The sequence below is a fragment of the Emydura macquarii genome, unplaced genomic scaffold (genome assembly GCF_026122565.2).
Source record: "Emydura macquarii macquarii isolate MOO-44397 ecotype Brisbane River unplaced genomic scaffold, CSIRO-AGI_Emac_v2 contig_2205, whole genome shotgun sequence".
NCBI lineage: Eukaryota > Metazoa > Chordata > Testudines > Chelidae > Emydura > Emydura macquarii.
The window spans coordinates 18,529,603-18,543,957 of NW_027132342.1; the positions used below are offsets into that span (position 1 = coordinate 18,529,603).

At 42.2% G+C, this 14,355-nt stretch overlaps 1 protein-coding gene across 4 annotated transcripts in view; it reads left to right on the plus strand.

Annotated features, from left to right (window-relative positions):
- The window catches only part of EP300 (E1A binding protein p300), a 113,484-nt gene extending 99,759 nt beyond the window's left edge, over nt 1-13,725 (plus strand). For 2 of the 4 annotated variants that reach the window (XM_067559559.1, XM_067559560.1), the window contains exons 27-32: nt 305-470; nt 1,208-1,372; nt 2,287-2,361; nt 6,990-7,151; nt 7,600-7,881; nt 10,298-13,725. In XM_067559559.1, coding sequence (XP_067415660.1) covers nt 305-470; nt 1,208-1,372; nt 2,287-2,361; nt 6,990-7,151; nt 7,600-7,881; nt 10,298-12,556 — 3,109 coding nt within the window. In that variant the 3' untranslated portion in view covers nt 12,557-13,725. The remainder of the gene's footprint in view (nt 1-304; nt 471-1,207; nt 1,373-2,286; nt 2,362-6,989; nt 7,152-7,599; nt 7,882-10,297) is intronic. The other 2 variants (XM_067559561.1, XM_067559562.1) reach the window with 1 other exon arrangement.
- Nucleotides 13,726-14,355: the final 630 nt, after the last annotated feature.

The window sequence follows — 14,355 nt, forward strand, 5'->3', positions numbered from 1 at the left end:
CAATAGTATTACTTTGTTGCTGCAGAGTAGGGGTGTGCATTAATTAGTAAAAATGTGCTGTAAAAATATGCATCCCTATATTGTATGCACATACCAACCAGAATACAACTCCCTGTTTTTATTAATGGTACCATAGCTTATATATAGCTATAGCTCTAGAATTTAGATCAGGAGGAGGATTGCAGTAATTGTCCATCTTCTAAATACCAGCAGACTTTGTGCTGGCTCCACCTTATGGTTGAAAAGAATAAAAGACCCTCGTGATAAACATCAACATCCTAATGTGTTGTTTTTTACATGGTAGATATACAACTGGACATATCTGGGCCTGCCCACCTAGTGAAGGAGATGACTATATTTTCCATTGCCATCCTCCTGACCAGAAGATACCCAAACCCAAGCGACTGCAAGAGTGGTACAAAAAGATGCTGGACAAATCTGTTTCGGAGCGTATTGTCCATGACTACAAGGTTAGCTAAATATAAATTAGATGCAGTAGGATTTCATGAGTTGTCTGTTTTGGTTCTCTCTCTACCACTTGCCCTGCAATGTGGGATTATTCAAAGAAATTTGTAAGGCATTAACTTGTGTTTTAGAACTGGATTGAGTACCTAGTAGTCTGGGGTTAAAATATGTAAATCCTATCTACACCACACAACTTTTAAAGCCATTTTAACAAAAGAGGTCTAAGGTAACGTCACACCCTCATTTCTTCCAAAGAAACAGAAGAGTAAAGCTACAGGCCATGGGAATACTCGGTAAGAACAGCCATTGTGGGATTGTCACTATGAAAAACAGAGTTGATCTTTTATGGATATCACTTAGTGATTTAAAAAAAAGCAACATGCAAGGTTGGACTGCTGATGCAGTTAGAAGGACCTAAAGTTTACAGGGTTATGTATGTTGACTTCAGATCAAGGGCTGTAGAAAGTGTTGTAATATTGGTGTTCTATGTAATAAATGTGGGGCTTGCAGTGGGTGGCTGGCAGTCTGAACTATTAATGGTTTTTTTTCCCCTGTGGGGACTAAATGCCTGAATCATTGGCCCAAACTGGGGTATTGTCCATAATCGAAGCACCACTAAATGTGTTAATTTTTTGGATGCTGTATTCTCGCAGTTTTTTTTGCTTGCTGTCTCTTGTAGAAGAGGGTGCCCTGGTTCATTTGCTTAGTTATGATAGCTGTAACCAAGCATGTGTTTTTGTAGGATATTTTTAAGCAGGCAACAGAAGATCGTCTAACGAGTGCAAAAGAGCTGCCTTACTTTGAAGGGGACTTCTGGCCCAACGTGCTGGAGGAGAGCATTAAGGAACTAGAACAAGAGGAGGAAGAGCGGAAGAGAGAAGAGAACACTAGTAATGAGAGCACGGATGTAAGGAGACTCCTGTTATCCAACTATTCATGATATTTCTCCATCTTTTCTTAAATCTTCACTTAGTTTCCCTTGTTCTCTAGTGCAGAATTAAATGTTGCCAAGGCTTAGAGCTTCCTTTTGGGGCAATAATAACTATCTTTAGGTTTATCTAAAATGCATGTTTATTTTGAGACTCAACTCTCCCACTTTCCCGGATGGTGCCCATTTCCCCTTCTGTTTCCCTACCTGTAAGTTGAATTCTTGCTATCATTCTGCCTAATTGGGAGCCAGAAATTCATTGTATGAGAGCCTTAGAAACCATTCTCAGCCAGCTCATCTTCAGATTCAGATGGACACATTGTGGCACTGGACTTTAGCCTTGGTTTATCTTAATTGCTATGAGAGTGCTGTGTATTGCAGAACGAGTGTAATAGTGAGTCCATGACTGACATTTTTCATAGATTGCAAGGCCAGAAGGGATGACTGTGATCATCTAGTCTGACCTCCTATATAACTCAGGCCATAGAACTTCCCTAAAATAATTCCTAGAGCAGATCTTTTAGAAAAATATCCAGTCTTGATTTAAAAATGGTCAGTGATGGAGAATGCACCACAATCCTTGGTAAATTGTTCCAATGGTTTTGACTCAGACTGTTAAAAATGTATGCCTTATTTCAAGTCTGAATTTGTCTGGCTACAGCTTCCAGACATTGGCTCATGTAATACCTTCCTCTGCAAGAGTGAAGAGCCCATTATTAAATATTTGTTCCCCATGTAAAGACATATAGACTGTAATCAAAGTCGCCCCTTAACCTTTTTCTTTGTTAAGCTAAATAGATTGAGCTCCTTGAGTCTATCACTATATAAGGCATGTTTTCTAATCCTTTAATCATTCTCGTGGCTCTTCTCTGAACCCTCTCCAATTTATCAAGATTCTTCTTGAATTGTGGACATCAGAACTGGACACAGTATTCCAGCAGCAGTCGCACCCACTGCCAAATAAAGAGGTAAAATAACCTCTCTACTCCTACTCCAGATTCCCCTGTTTATGCATCCCAGGGTTGCATTTGCTCTTTTGGCCGCAGCATTGCACTGGGAGCTCATGTTCATTATCCACCATGACCCTCAAATCTTTTTCAGTCATTGCTGCCCAGGATAGAGTCCGCAATCCTTTAAATATGGCCTACGTTCTTTGTTCCTAGATTTATACATTTACATTTAGCCATATTAAAATGCATATTGTTTGCTTGTGCCCAATTTACCAAGTGATCCAGATTGCTCTGAATCAGTGACCTGTCCCCAGTTTTTGTCATCTGCAAATTTTATCCATGATGATTTCATATTTTCTTCCAGGTCATTGATAAAAATGTAAAATAGCATAGGGCCAATAACCAGTCCCTGCAGGATGCCCCTGGAAACACACAAGCTCGATGATGATTCCCTGTTTATAGTTATATTTGGAGATATATCATTTAACCAGTTTTTAATCCATTTAATGCGTGCCATGTTAATTTGTCATTGTAGTTTTTCAATTAGAATGTCACATTACAAAGTCAAATGCCTTGCAAAAGTTAAAGTATATTATGTACACTCTATTACTTTTATCAACCAAACTTGTAATCTCAAAAAATACCAAGTTTGACATGATCTGTTTTCCATAAACCCATGTTGATTTGGATTTATTACCTTACTCTCCTTTAATTCTTTATTAATTGAGTTCCATATCGGTTGTTTCATTATCTTGCCTGAGATTGATGTCAGCCTGACAGGCCTATAATTACCTGGATCATCCTGTTTACCCTTCTTAAAAATTGGTACATTAGCTTTCTTCCAGTATTCTGGAACTTCCCCAGTGCTCTAACACTTATTGAAGAACATCCATCATTAATGGACCATCAAGCCTCAGACAACTTGCATCCAGGAGTTTTAAAAGAGCTATCTGGACCTGCTGATTTAAAAATGTTTCTCTTCAGTAGCTCCTATTTAACATCCTCCAGAGGTACCAGAGGAATGGGAAGAGTTATCACCATATCTGTTTTTCCCCAAATACAGAACAAAAATATTTATTGAACACTTTTGCATCTTCTGCATTATTGATGATTCTACCATTTCCATCTAGTAATGGACCAATATCATTGTCAGGACTTTTTGTTCCTAAAACATTTTTAAACTTATTAGCCTTAACTTTGCTAGCTATAGATTTCTCCTTTGCTTCCCTTATCAATTTTCTACCATTCCTAACTTTCTATATATATTCATTATGATCAACTTCCCCTTTTTTCTATTTGTTATATATTATTTTTTACACTTGCCTTCACTTCCCCTCTCAATCAGGTTGTTTCTTTAATCAGTACAGCCTTGTTCCTTGATTTGTGGAATTGTGACTTTGTAGGCATCTAGTAAGGTGTTCTTAAATGATTCCCAACTGTCATTCACGTTTTCAGATTAAATTCTGTCTCCCAGCTGAGTTGGCTCATAATATTGTTCAGCTTTGTGAAATCAGCACTATTAAAGCACTAAGTTATATATGTTACTGGTCTGGCCTTTATTCTGCTTGCACATTATAAATGTGCTCAAGTCATGATCCCTTGTACCTAAGCTACCATTATTTTTTAGTTCTCTGATCAGTTCCTCTTTCTCTAAGGTGAGGTCTAATAAAGAATTCTCCCATGTTGGCTTGCAACACTTGGAGTTTGGAAATGGTCATTTATCATGTTTAGAAATTCCAAGGATGTTTTTGGTACTGGCATCATGAGACCACAAGCATATGTCCCTCAAATTTAAGACCCCCATGATAATGCAGCTTTTTTCTCCTACACATTGTAGAGAGCTGCATAAAGAGGCAGTCGTCTGTTCCCTAGTGTGATTTGGTGGTGTGTAACAAACATCAACTGGTACACCACTTGTGCTTTATCTGTTAGGATATTGATCCATAAGCATTCAGGATCATTTTTTTCCAGTTATGAGTGATTCAGGAACAGGTAATGCCATTTTCTACACAGGGCGCCCCTCCCTCTCCCTTTTTTGCTCACTTGATACTTCCTGAATAGGTTATGACCATTAATTTTAACATTCCAATCGTGAATTTCTGCAGTTACGTATTCTTTCAATCTCTTTAATGAAGCTGGTCTAAAAGTTGTGAGAACCAGTGGGTAATTGAGGGGGGTGGTCAAGGTTTTAGCTTTTGCCAGCTAATATCCACTCAGGTCCTCAAGGATTCTGGGTCCTTCTTTCTTTTTTTAAAAAAATGACTCTGCATGAATTTTATAAATTTATTAAAATCAAGAAAGCATATCACTAAAACCAAATTGCTATTAGCCATACAAAACTAAAGTAAGGATAAAGCAGTACAATTATCAAATCAGGATCAATCAAGGCTAAATCAACAAGTTAGTTAGTGGATTTGAATTAAATGATCGAAGTAGTCAAATCATCAGATTAATTCAACAAATAATTAGTCCTTATAAATCCGAAGAAGGGATCTAAGGAAGTGGCTGTCCATTTGGTTATAAATCCCAACTAAGAATTTTACCAAGCTCAATCATTCTGAGTTTGGAGCTGGTTAAATATTTGACACTGAAATCAAATTGTCTAATTTCTGAACCACAACCAAATTAAAGCTTCCTCCTTAGATTTCAGATTTCATGTGGTGGCTAACCTACCCTCCTCTTATCTCCCCCCCCCCCCCCCCCCCAAATTAAAATACAGGTCTCTACAGGATACTTTAATAAGCAGAAGTCTGACAACTTATAATTTGCATATCCTAGTTTACAGCTGACAGCTTTAAGTTGCTTAGGACTCAGAAGACAGAAGTTGCTTTAATGAGTATTTTTGAGACTTTGTTGTAGGGTTATTTAAGCCTGTGGAACTTTATTTTTGGCAGCTTTCCAGGGTGGACTTTACTGGTGCTCATGTACTCAGTCATATTTTTATGCCCTAAAATTAAAGAATAAAAAGGCTGGGATGTCTCCCAGCTAATAAAAACAAAAGGCTTTTTCACGTTCAGGCAGACTGGCCAAAGCCTAGCAGAGCCTGTTTGTTGATGATGTGACTTCCTCTGCCAGAGGTGATCAGTCTTGGGGTTCTAGAGCTTTAGTCTTCCATCAGGTGGCTCACTGATTCAAAAGGCAAAGCTTCTCAGTCTTACCTTTAATTCTTATGGTATGCCTATGCTGCCTTGCAACACTTTCCTTCATGGCCTTTGGACAAATCTGATGCAAGTCTTACCTTGGAGCCATGTAGCTTGATCTTATTGTGTTTGAATTAGGTCATCTTTTAACTAGCATCACATTTGGGGTGGGGAGGGAGAACATCCTACTTAAACCAGCAGTTTTAAGATATTTTGTGTTTGCATGCCAGGGAGCATTCAGAGACCACCAAAAATACTAAATACATAACCCGTCACTTCTGAGGAAGCTCACATGGCCTTATCCAGGTGAAAGGGTCTTGATATGGCATTATGCCATCACTTTATGGAAAGTTCAGCACAAAATCTATATATAAACAAACAGGTGCTAGCCACAACCAACCACTCAATATTCATCCATCAGCAAAATAAGTGTGAACATCTTAGGACCTGATGTCACCATTCTTCTTGCAAACAAGACAATTTAGTAATCTGTATTTAGAAACTGAGAGACAGACGAATCAAAATGGCTTCTCTTTGGAAATTTTCACCTTGATAGAAAATTATGTTAAATCTTATCAGAATAAAACCCACTGCAGAAATAAAGCTTAATATCTGTATTCTCATGTACCCCATTTCTCTCACAAAATACATAAAAGGTTTCTACAAAAGGGACTAGAAGGCATGACTGAACTCTCTAGTGAGCAATGATCACATTAGACTAGAAATGAAACTGACTTTTCTGTTTCAATTGAAATTGTCACCCCTTCCAGTTACCATTATCCTCACATACACATTTTAATCAAGATCAAAATGGGAGCAAAACCCATTTTTTGGACATAAAGATACAGCTTGGTATAAGCCTCTGTTGGAGGCAATGTAGAGAGATGAGTTAAGCCGGAATAAGTGGTTTGGGGGGGGGGAGGGCGGGGCTGTGTTGGTGTGAAGATAGCAGAAATGAGAGACCTATAAAATCACTTGGACTGTCTATTCCTTCCCCTGATCTCTGGACAGTGCACTGTTGTTCCTTATGTTATTCAGTGACTTCTCCAGCTTTAAATATGTCAAGGTTGTTGCTATATTCTGTGGAGATGATTCCACAGTTTAATAGAGCTCACTATTAGAGAACCTTTTTCTAATTACCAGGCCTTGATGAATTTATCCCTTTTCTCTGTTTTACCCCTTAAGTCCAACCTAAACAATGTCTCTTTGGGGTGTTTACACTCTTCAAATACTTTTTAGATGGTTATATTGCCACTCTGGCATCTTTGGAGTGACTCTAATCTAATTAATTCAGACTCCCAGGACACTTGGTAAGAACATTTTTCTAGCTTCATAGTAAATGATTGTGAAAGCTTTCTTATAGTTCTCCAGTGACTGGAGGTGTTAGCCTATTAAAGTGTTTTACATTTTGATATACTGATTTACTGTCTTTTTTAAATAATTGTCAGAGGCACCTAGGTACCTCTTACTATTCTACAAATTCAAAGTTATTGACTTCTCTGGCAGGTGAGTAAGGGAGACAGCAAAAATGCCAAAAAGAAGAATAACAAGAAGACAAGTAAAAACAAGAGCAGCTTGAGTCGTGGCAATAAGAAGAAGCCTGGTATGCCCAATGTCTCCAATGATCTCTCCCAGAAGCTGTATGCCACTATGGAGAAGCACAAAGAGGTAAAAGCTGATGGATTGAGAAGTATCTACTGGGTTTGAGTGGCTAAGTGGACAAAACTTGAATATAGAATTTAGCAAGAGAGTGTGTATTTGTAGATGGAATTTTTCCCCATCAGGGCTATGGGAATAAATACTGATCACAGCTGTGTTATGTAGAGAACTTTCATAAGTTAAAGTCTTTGCTCTGCCAGACTGGACCATTGATCCATTTAGTTCAGTGATCAGTATTTGCATCAGAGGAAGGGCGGGGGGTGAATTATGCACTGTCGTATGTGCAGAAATGGAAATTCCTTCCTGACCCATACAATAGTGAGTTTGATATGAAGCTGTCCCATCCATCACAACATGCTAGCATCAGCAGCCCTGAATGGCATGTGCTATGTAGTTAAGACTGGTAGCCAAAGCCTCTTAGTCAGTGGCTGATATTAACGTCTGCTTTACTTTTCAGGTCTTCTTTGTGATCCGTCTCATCGCTGGCCCTGCGGCCAACTCCCTGCCTCCCATTGTTGAGCCTGACCCACTCATTCCATGTGACTTGATGGATGGGCGTGATGCCTTCCTCACCCTTGCTAGAGACAAACACCTGGAGTTCTCTTCACTACGAAGAGCTCAATGGTCAACCATGTGCATGCTGGTGGAGCTGCATACCCAGAGCCAGGACCGCTTTGTTTACACCTGCAATGAGTGCAAGCATCATGTAGAGACCAGATGGCACTGCACTGTCTGTGAGGTATGACTGATAAGATTTCTTTTCCCCACTAGCTCTGGGAATCAAGGTTAAGGAGACTCTTTACCCAAAGTCACTTCTAAACCTACATTCATAGCAACATCTGTCCAGTCTACACTGTGGCAGTTTGGAATGCAGGAGAACCTCCCTTCCCCCCTAAACAGGCACTGCTAGGTATGCCATTGCATTTTACCTGGACACTTAACCCTAGAGAGATTTGGATTTCTCAGTGTCAAGGTTCAGAAAACCACTTCACCAGAATGCCATTAATATAGATAATTTTAAGGTTCTTCTTAAGCAGTTGACTGGGAAATGTGGTCAGCACTTGAAGCCTGAAAGGAGGGGAAGGGGGTCAGTTTGCACCTCATGTTTTTTAAGCAGGGTTTCTGTCTCTGAAATGTCTCCCTTCTTGATCTGAAAACCTTAGAAGTGGGAGATTGCTGTATGTCTGTAATTGGGGGAGGGGGTTCCTCCAATGATTACTGGTTTTAGTCTTCCAGGCTTTATTTTAGTTGCTATATTACTTAGAAGTTTGCTTAAAGGCAAACAAAACCCTGGTTTTTATTAGCACTACTTTTCATTACTGAAGTAACATGTGGATGACCCTCTCACTCGAACACTGATGCTGTGCACTCCAGAACAAAGGGCGAACCCATATTATTGTGGGCAGAGTGGCAACAGAATGTCTTGAAATGGACTTGAGAAATTTCCTTAATGTCTACTTGTCTCTGGACTAAGTGTGTGTTAGCCTGAGTGAAAAGTAGCTGTGCTGCTGTATGCCCCCCAAAGGCCACATCCACCTTAAACCATACCTATTTAATTTAAATTTTCACTCTGCCACCAGTAAATTAACTGTGCCCTAAATTCAATTCTGAGAATCTGCAAATAAAATTTGACACTCTGCCTCCCCCATACACCTAAGTCAGCAAATTCTGGTTTTCTTCCAGTTAGAGAATTCCGGGTGCTTTCTTTCTTCCCAAAATTAGTGAATACTGGGTACCCTACCGTTTGGCAGGGTTGCTGCCCTTCTCAGAATTTCAACTCATCTGTTCTCTATGTGGCCCCTCTGCACATTGCTCCCCTTCCTCACTGGGAAAAGCAACCTGCTCCTTCCTCTCCCCTTCTTAAAGAAGTGGGACCTGTGACACTAGTGCCCTACTCTTTTGAAGAAGAACAAGCAGATGAATGGCTACTGTGTTCCCTGATATCCTCCTTCCCTCCAGAAAAAGGAGCCAATGGTTCCCTGCCCTACTTGATCCAGTAAAATTTCTACTGGGCCAGGGCAAACAGTTTTTCAAGCCCTGGCTATTGGTCTGTATAAATGTCAGATACTTTCTTGCCCACACACTTTTGATTGTTAGTTGTTTGGACTTCTGCCAGTACCTGGGCACAGAGGGCATTATAAATTACCTGGAAAGAAAACATAAAATCATTAGTGATAAAGTTTTCAGATGACCCAAAGATTAGGTGTGTGGTAAATAATAGCCAGCACAGGTCTCTGATAGAGCTATCTGAATCATTTGGTAAAGCAGGCACAAACAAATTGTTTAATATGGCCAAATGTAAAGGTATACATCTAGTAACAAAGAATATAGGCCATATTTTCAGGATAGGGCACTGTATCCTGGGAAGCAGTCACTCTGAAAAAGATTTGGGCGTCGTGGTGGATAATCCCCTCTGCAATACTATGGCCAAAAGAGCTAGTGTGATCCTTGGATGTATGAACGGGAATATCTCATAGGCGGAGGAAGGTTCTATTATCTTTGGTACTGGTGTGGCTGCTGCTGGACTATTGTGTTCAGTTCTACTTTCCACAATTCAAGAAGGATGGTGATAAATTGGAGACGGTGCAGCGAAGAGCCGCAAGAATGAGTAAAAGATGGGAAAATATGCTTACAAGCAACTCGTTCTATTTAGCTTAACAAAGAGATGGTTAAGCAGTGTCTTGATCAGTCTGAAGCTACCTGTGTGGAGAACAGAAATGTGATAAAGGCTCTTCAGTCTAGCAGGAATAAGTATAACAAGCTCCAATGCCTGGAAGTTAGACAAATCTACACTAGAAATAAGATGCAAATGTAAGTGACAGTAATTAACCATTGGAACAACTTAGCGAAGGTTGCGATGGATTCTCCATCACTGGAAACATAAGTCAAAACTGGATGTTTTTCTAAAAGCAGTGGTCTAGTTCAAATGGACATAAATATAGGGAAGTCCTGTGTTCAACAGGAGGTCAGACTAGATGATCACATGATCCCTTCTGGCTTTATAATCAACAAAAAGGCCAATTTCCCCCATCACACAACCACAATTCATCTGGGCCAGTTGGGGTCCCTTGTTGGTGACATGACATGTTTGTATATTTATTGTGCCAGGTTATGTAAACAGCTGTTTAATTTTTTAATGTTTTGTCTGTTTTCAGGATTATGACCTGTGCATCACCTGTTATAACACTAAAAACCATGACCACAAGATGGAGAAATTGGGTCTTGGCTTAGACGATGAGAGCAACAACCAGCAGACTGCAACCACCCAGAGCCCTGGTGACTCTCGCCGCCTGAGTATCCAGCGCTGTATCCAGTCCCTTGTCCATGCCTGCCAGTGTCGCAATGCCAACTGCTCACTGCCGTCCTGTCAGAAGATGAAGCGGGTTGTCCAACACACCAAAGGCTGCAAGCGCAAGACCAATGGAGGGTGCCCTATTTGCAAACAACTCATTGCTCTTTGCTGTTACCATGCAAAGCACTGCCAGGAGAACAAGTGCCCAGTGCCCTTCTGCCTCAACATTAAACACAAGCTCCGCCAACAGCAACTTCAGCACCGTCTGCAGCAGGCCCAGATGCTCCGAAGGAGGATGGCGAGCATGCAGAGGACTGGTGTGGTAGGTCAGCAGCAAGGATTGCCATCACCAACACCAGCCACACCAACTACTCCGACAGGCCAGCAGCCCCCAACACCACAGACCCCACAACCCCAGCCACCACCCCAGCCTCCCTCGCAACCCCAACCTGCACCTCCCAATACTATGCCGCCCTACACCATGCCAAGAACTCAACCCCCTGGTGCTGTGTCCCAGGGCAAGGTGGGTGGCCAGGTAACTCCTCCAACTCCACCTCAGACTGCTCAGCCACCAGTCCAGGGTCCTCCTCCAGCAGCAGTGGAAATGGCCATGCAGATCCAGCGGGCAGCAGAGACTCAGCGTCAGATGGCACAAGTTCAGATTTTCCAAAGGCCAATTCAGCACCAGATGCCCCAATTGAATCCAATGCCACCGATGGGGATGAACCCTCCCCAGATGGCCAGAGGGCCTGGCGGTCACATAGATCAAGGGATGGGGCCAGCAGGAATCCAGCAGCAGCCACCATGGGCCCAAGGTGGATTACCCCAACCTCAGCAGCTCCAGCCAGGAATGCCGAGACCATCCATGATGTCAGTAGCCCAGCCAGGGCAGCCTATGAACATGGCACCTCAGCCAGGAATGGGTCAGGTTCCTGGTGCGGCTCAGCCAAAGCAAGGATCTCTGCCTCAGGCAGCCTTACAGAACTTACTGCGGACTCTCAGGTCTCCCAGCTCCCCCATGCAGCAGCAGCAGGTGCTTAACATCCTCCACTCTAACCCTCAGCTGCTGGCTGCTTTCATCAAGCAGAGGGCCGCCAAGTACGCAGTGTCTCAGAATCCACAAGGCATGCCGGGGCAGCCTGGCATGCCACAGGGTCAGCCAGGGCTTCAGCCACAGCCAGCCATGCAAGGGCAGCCAGGGGGCGTGCACCCAAACCCAGCCATGCAGAATATGAACCCCATGCAAGCTGGGGTCCAAAGGCCCAGCATGCCCCAGCAGCCGCAGCAGCAACAGCCGCAACAGGCCATGGGTGGGATGAATCCTCAGGCGCAGCCGATGAACATGAATCATTCTGGGATGTCTCCACAATTCCGGGATCTTTTAATGAGGCGGCAGCAGCAGATGATTGAGCAGCAGCACCATCAGCAGCAGCAGCAACAGCAGCAGCAGCAAGGAGCAGGCCCAGGGATTGGACCAGGGATGGCCAACCATAATCAGTTTCAGCAGCCCCAGGGTGTCGGTTACCCCCAGCAGCAGCAGCAACAGCAAAGGATGCAGCATCATATGCAACAGATGCAGCAAGGAACTATGGGACAAATGAGCCAGCTTCCACAGGCAATGAGCGCAGAGACAGGAGCCAGTTTACAGCAGGCTTTCCAGCAGAGGCTACTTCAGCAGCAAATGGGGTCCCCAGCTCAGCCCAACCCCATGAGCCCCCAACAGCACATGCTCCCCAGTCAGGCCCAGTCCCCACACTTACAGGGCCAGCAGATCCCTTCATCGCTCACCAATCAAGTGCGTTCTCCACAGCCCGTACCCTCACCACGACCCCAGTCCCAGCCCCCCCATTCCAGTCCTTCCCCTCGGATGCAACCGCAACCGTCTCCACACCATGTCTCCCCGCCGACCAGCTCCCCACATCCAGGACTGGTAGCTGCCCAGGCTAACCCCATGGATCAGGGGCACTTTGCTAGCCCGGACCAGAGTGCAATGCTTTCTCAGCTTGCTGGCAATCCAGGCATGGCAGGCCTCCATGGTACAAGCGCCACAGAACTGGGGCTCAGCTCTGATAACTCGGACTTGAATTCAAACCTTTCACAGAGTACACTAGACATACACTAGACACGTTGTAGCATTTTGGGAGCAAAAAAAAACTTATTTTCTCAAGACTTTTTGTACTGAAGACAAATTTTTTTGAATCTTTCTTAGCTAAAACAACATTTTTCCCTGGAACACATCCGAACTCTGCAGCAGTAATTTGCGGTTTTAAAAACAAGAAACCAACAAAATGAACCTGAGGGACAATAGAATACAAAGAATATATTTTTGTTATGGCTGGGATCATAACCAGTCCTTTCTCTTGTTTTTCCTCGCATGCGTGCGTTGGGAGGTGGGGGGGAAGAGGGTGGTCTTTTGGCCGCTGACCAAATGGCTCCCTTCTCAGACCTCCAATAGATTTTTGTTTTTTTTTAAATTAATGAAAATATGTAATATTGATAGTTATTATTTACTGAGGCAGATGGTTAACATTTTCCCTATTCTGGTTTTTCCTCATGTCACTGCAAAAAACCCACAGGAGAACATTTCCTAAAACCGGAGGACAAAAGGGGTTAATGTTGCTTTAAAAATACATTACACATATATATATATATAAATATATATTAAAAATAAATACCAGTTTTTTCCTCTTTGGTTGGAAAGATGTCAATTCTTTGGGAAAAAAATGTAAAAATATTAAATAACCCAATCCCCTCCTGAAGTCTACTTTTGTCCTCCAAGAATTTTCTATTCAAGAGTCTGAGCTTAAAAAACGTCAAGTATTAAAATAATTTGTACATGTAGAGAAGACAACATTTTTGCAAATACACAGGGGCAGCTGCCAAATGGATGTAGTATATATATTGTGGTTTCTGTTTTCTTGAAAGAATTTTTTTTGTTATTTTTACATCTAACAAAGGAAAAAAAATAAAAAAGAGGGTAAGAAACAATTCCGAGGGGATGATTTTAACCTGAGAAAAGTCCCTGGGGTTTCTTCTTTACATTTGCTTTCTCTCTCTCACTTTCTCTCTCTCTCCCCCTCTCTTCTCCCCTTCCCCCCTCCTGGCCTCTTCCACTTTCTGTAAAACTTGAAAATAGAAAGCAAAAAACCCTCAAATGTTGTAAATCATGCAATTAAAGTTGATTACTTATAAATATGAACTTTCGATCACTGTATAGACTGTTAAAATTGATTTCTTATTACCTATTGTTAAATAAACTGTGTGAGACAGACACAGCCTGCTTTTTACTGCTTCCCTTCTCCTCTCCCCCACTTGAGGTGCTTGTTTTTAAAGTGGTGAGGACAGCGGAGTACATGCTGCTTAAATTTTTGGTGGTCAGAATTTGGCGAATTATTTAATGTACATTAGTTTGTTTTTGCCATTTTTTTAAAAACCCCAAATTTTAAGTTTACTTTGTTATAATTAGCATTAGAAATGCACATTTTGGTATGGCTCTGTAATTGCATCTGCTCGCTGTGTAATTTACCAAAAAGTAAGGCATGGTCCCCCACCTTACACAACTGCCATGCCAGCCTGTGTGTTTGATTAGGTTAGTATCTTGAGTTCCAAGGGCCACACCTTAATATGAAACCCAGACTTCTGCTTGGGTGATACAAAATTGAAAGACTGCATTCCTGTAGGATTACCCAGTAGAGCTTTTTGTGCCAACAGTATGACTGTATTGGAGCTGGGTGTGTGATTCGCAGCTTGTGTAGATGTACCCGTGCTACCACTGCTCAAGCTAGTATACTCAAAATAGCAGTGTCGCCAGGGTAGCACAGACAGTGGCTCGGGCGGGCTGCCAAAGAACATATCTAGGAGATCCTGGCGCGGACGTCTTTAGGGTGGCTAGTCTGAATGGCCACCCGTTCCATCCTGGCT